The sequence below is a fragment of the Coturnix japonica genome, chromosome 33 (genome assembly GCF_054131305.1).
Source record: "Coturnix japonica strain WE chromosome 33, WE-NBRP24, whole genome shotgun sequence".
NCBI classification, from domain to species: domain Eukaryota; kingdom Metazoa; phylum Chordata; class Aves; order Galliformes; family Phasianidae; genus Coturnix; species Coturnix japonica.
Window position 1 is genome coordinate 6,334,542 of NC_140695.1, and position 4,623 is coordinate 6,339,164.

The 4,623-nt window shown below is 47.2% G+C and overlaps 1 protein-coding gene across 1 annotated transcript; it reads right to left on the reverse strand.

Annotated features, from left to right (window-relative positions):
• Positions 1–1,797: 1,797 nt before the first annotated feature.
• On the reverse strand, positions 1,798–4,267 carry LOC146755400 (uncharacterized). The gene has a single exon (XM_085525718.1). It carries the CDS (start codon positions 3,628–3,630, stop codon positions 1,798–1,800), a length of 1,833 nt encoding a protein of 610 aa, XP_085381844.1. The 5' UTR covers positions 3,631–4,267.
• Between the last annotated feature and the right edge of the window lie 356 nt (positions 4,268–4,623).

Here is a 4,623-nt window from a genome sequence, read left to right on the forward strand (position 1 = left end):
CGGCCTTTTTTGACCACTGCTGCCAGATTTTCAATTTTTGTGGTTATTGTTTTCCGTTTTTGAAGAGGTGGCGAAATCCACTCCAGGACCCTTTCCCCCGTTTTCTTTTTATGCTGAGTAACTGCACCAAGGAGATGCATATCGCTGCTCCAAATGGTAAGAGTCAATGGTACTGTAGGGTCCATGCGGGAAACGAACCCTTTGGTAATACAGTCTGAAATTTTTTGTAGCACCTCCTTTTGTTCTGGTATAAGAGTCACTGGGGTGCAAGGGTCCGTGCCTTTCAGCAGGGGCAGCAGTTTTTCTAGCAGCACATTTGGGAGACCTACTATTGGTTTTAGCCATTGTAAGTCTCCAAGGAGTTTTTGTGCATCATTAAGGGTAGAAATGTCTGTAGCAATGGTTAATTTTTGCGGTTTCACCTGCTTATTGGTGATTTGCCATCCCAGATATTTCCAGGGCGTGGATTTCTGTACCTTTTCAGGAGCTATAACTAAAGAGGAGGTTGCCAGCACTGCTTTGATATGTTCAATCTGAGAGTCTGTGAATGGATCCTTTTGAGCCAGAAGAATATCATCCATATAGTGATAAATAATAGTGTCCGGCATTTCTCGGCGTAACGGTTGCAGTGCTGCGTCGACATACAGCTGGCAAATGGTTGGGGAGTTACGCATTCCTTGTGGTAACACTGTCCATTCAAATCGCTTGTCGGGTTCTCCCCTATTTATCGCTGGCAGAGTAAAAGCAAAACGTTTTGTATCCTGGGGGTGTAAGGCAATTGTAAAGAAACAGTCTTTCAGGTCGATGATGAGGATGGGCCAATTCTCGGGAATCATAGAAGGGTTGGGTAATCCGGGTTGTAGCGCCCCCATGGGCTCCATCTGGTCGTTGACAGCCCTTAGGTCGTGCAATAGACGATATTTTCCAGATTTCTTTTTGATTACGAATATCGGAGTATTCCAAGGGCTAGTAGACAGTTTCAAATGCCCCTGGGCAAACTGCTCCTGCACAAGTTGATGTGCTTGCTGAAGACTTTCCCTTTTTAGTGGCCACTGCTTAACCATGACTGGAGTTTCTGTAGTCCATGTAAGTGGTAGTGGGAAAGTCCAAGCAATGGCCATTATACTAAAGGGTGTTCATTGGTAAGAACAAGACCCAGTTGAGCCAGCACGTCCCTGCCGATAAGGCAGGATACCGTAGGTGGAAGTAGTGTAAGTGAAAAAATTGCTGTGGCTCTCCTGCCATCTATTTCCACTGTGAGCATGGGGGTTCGGCTTGCCAGTGTCATTCCTCCGACCCCTGACACTGTGGTAGTTGAAGATTGAAGCGGCCAGTCAGACGGCCACTCCCCTGGGGTGATAATTGATGTATCCGCTCCTGTATCCAAAAGTCCTGTCAGAGTAATACTCTGATCACGGTAGTGCAAAGTGCACGATTTTTTCGGGCGCGTTGATAAATCAAGAGTAAGCAAAGTTAATTTCCCAGTTGAGCCAAATGCTCCCTGTTTTCTTGGCTCTTGTTTAAGGGGAGTCAGTCCTTTTGCTAACTGCGGCAGCGGCACTAATTGAGCTAGACGCTGCCCTTTAAGTATTTTTACAGGCGGGTAAGGGGTGTGTACCATGATCATAATTTCCCCTTGATAGTCCGCATCTATTACTCCAGGTAAAACAAACAGTCCCATCATGCTGACAGACGATCTTCCCAATAACAGTCCTCCTACTGCTTGTCCATTAATCATGACAGGGCCAAATAGTCCAGTAGGAATCCGATAGGGCTGATTAGTCAAAATAGTAACATTTACTGAGGCTGCCAAGTCCAAGCCGAGGCTCCCGCTGGTGGCAGGTTGGGGTTGTTGCTGTTGGGGGTTGCCGATACTGCAGCTGCTACTTGTGTCCGAGCGCGGCTGCTGCTCGCGCTGCTTTTCGAGTTTCCCGACCTGCAGGCAGCAGCGTTGTGAGTGTTGGATCGACATTTGCTGCACCAAATCCCAGTGGCTTGGCAATCGCGACGAAAATGTCCAGTTTTTCCACAACGGAAACATTTCATACGGAGGCTGTTCTGCGAGCGTGGGTTTGTAGCGACTGCAGCTTGGAGGGGTGCAAGGGCTGCTAGAACCTGAGTATGTGAGGATTTTGATTGCTCCTGAAATGCTTTTGCCTGCTCCTGCAACCCCTCACTAATTTTCTGCAAAGCACTCACTAAGAATGCCTGGGTTCCAGTTGGAACCGAAGCAGCCTTTTCTAACAACTCAGGGATCGACCAATCTCCGGGCAATGTATTGACCAGGGATCGGGTTGAGGAATTACCATTTTGAAGCACACATTGTTTAATCAAAGCCCCTTGCATATATTCCGGAACACTAGCCTTCTTAATGGCATCCACAACTTTATCTATGAAATTACCTAGCGGCTCCTCACGTCCCTGTTTTATTCCCATGTAAATGGGCGTTCCTCCCGGAGCTTTTATACTATCCATAGCTTTCCTGGCTAAATTCATAGTTTCTCGCAAAACTTCAGGGTCAGAAATCGCCTGAGCCTCTATTCGAGTCCATGCCCCAAGACCCAACAATTGTTCCATTGTTACACCTGCTAAGGGGTCTCCTGGTCCTCTCTGAACTGCTGCAGACGCCACAGCTAACTGATGCCAATGAGCATTAAACAATATTAACTGATGAGGAGTATAAATCAATTTCGTGATACTTCTAATATCTGCTGGGAGAAGGATATGTGCACTAAAAAGATAATCTAGCATTTGCCTGGCCGGTTCACTAGTCACTCCATATGACCCTACAGTAGCTCGCAACTGTGATAACATCTTCCAGTCTAGAGATTGAATCTCAGCCTGAACTCCTCCCTGCGGCAAGGGAGCATAAACAACAGGAAATGCAAGATTCTCAGTCGCTGCCTGTACTAATTCATTATCACCATCCTCTATTCCGCGCCTTGCCAGCATAGACCACAACTTGCGCCTTTCCCTTGCAACAGTCCCCACAAAATCAGACCCAGCTCCAGAGATCGGACCCGACCCGCGCAGAACTGACAGCTCCGGAGCTACCGAAAGCTCAGAGCAGCCGGACGGCTGCGGCTGCGGCACAGACGGTGCCGAGACAGGGAGCGGCGCCGAGTCGGCTCCGGACGGCGGAGCTCCGGACAGCGAAGAGGGGGGGCTAGAGGAGACCTCTGCGGGCTCCGTTGCTAGGTCGGCCTGCACTTCGCGAGGGGGTGCAGAGGGCACTGCGGCTGCAGACGGCAGAGTAACGGAAGAAAAAACAGGGGGGTTTGGAACGCTAGTGCCCCATGGCAGCCCATAATCTTGATTCTGTTTTTGCGCAGCTTGAGCTTCCTGAGCTGCCCTTTTTTCCGCCTGACTCATCAACAACTCATTATGCACTGCTTTCCACAACTTACTTATCTTTTTTGCCGACTTATCATCATCTAAAACTAACTCCCACAACTTATCCCCGTACCGCCGCCACTCCTCTAATGTATGCACTAAGTGGGGGTTTGCAAAAAAGCCATATGAGACCGCGTGGCTCAATAAAGCAGGGAGATCCTTTTCTAAGTCTATACCCTTAAACTGTCTCCGCCTAAGAAAAGCGGAAAATAAATCATATGCTGCTTGCCTGTCCATTTTTACTCACGTCGGTACCGTTGCAGCCCTCCAGGCTTCGGCAGCACGTGTCGGTCGAGCCCACCTGTGTGGTCACTCGAGACGCGGAGCTCCAATTTTAGCTCTTTCGTCGTCCGTCGGGCTGTGAAATCCGGACCCGAACCCAACGCAGTTCTTCACCCGTGGCGCCCTTTTTTCCTTATCACGTCGGGGTCACCATTTGTTGGAAGTAACCGCGGGAGACAAGTCTCATGCTATCATGGTCAACAAGCCTCGTTTATTAGGTGTTACAGCATCTCATTTATACAATCAGTAATAAGTTCATGCATATTGCAAAAGTTAAGCTCAGGATTGGTGAATTAGACATTACTTCATCTGACCTTTGTGGTTAGTCTTATAGATACTTTTTCTTTGCAGCTTTGTCTACACCTTGCTACACATCTTGCTTTTCCCTTAGGCCGTCCTTGCTTCTAGATACATATTTCATCTTTAGCTACATACCCTGTCTTTTCACATACTGATTTCCCCACAGCTGCTTAGCTCGTGACCGTCCCTAGGATAAACCGTCTTTGTCTTTAATCACATTCATTCTTTTACAATTTAACTAGAGGAATCTCTTCATGTCCTTTCTCATGAAGCCATTCTGCATAAACACTCATCACATTTCTGGAGTCGTTTTGGACTTGCTGACAAAATTAATGGCTTCATCTGAAGAAAAAAAGAGAAAGTGGTTTACATCCTGACTCAGGCTTATTCAGCACAGCATTAAGATACAGTTAGAACTGATTGTAATGTCTCTGCTCATTACATCTGGGGGATCAAGTTTCACCTCTGGAGGTACTCACATACAAACGTGTGCTTGATTCTCCTGTGTAAGGAAAGAGTAAGTTCTATGCAGACAGTTCTTATTTCTTCTAATCAATTCTGTATTCTGCACATGTTCTTCTGAAGCTAAAATGAAGGCAGCTAAGTAACCTGTTTGCAATACATGAACAAACCAATTCAACACCTTGT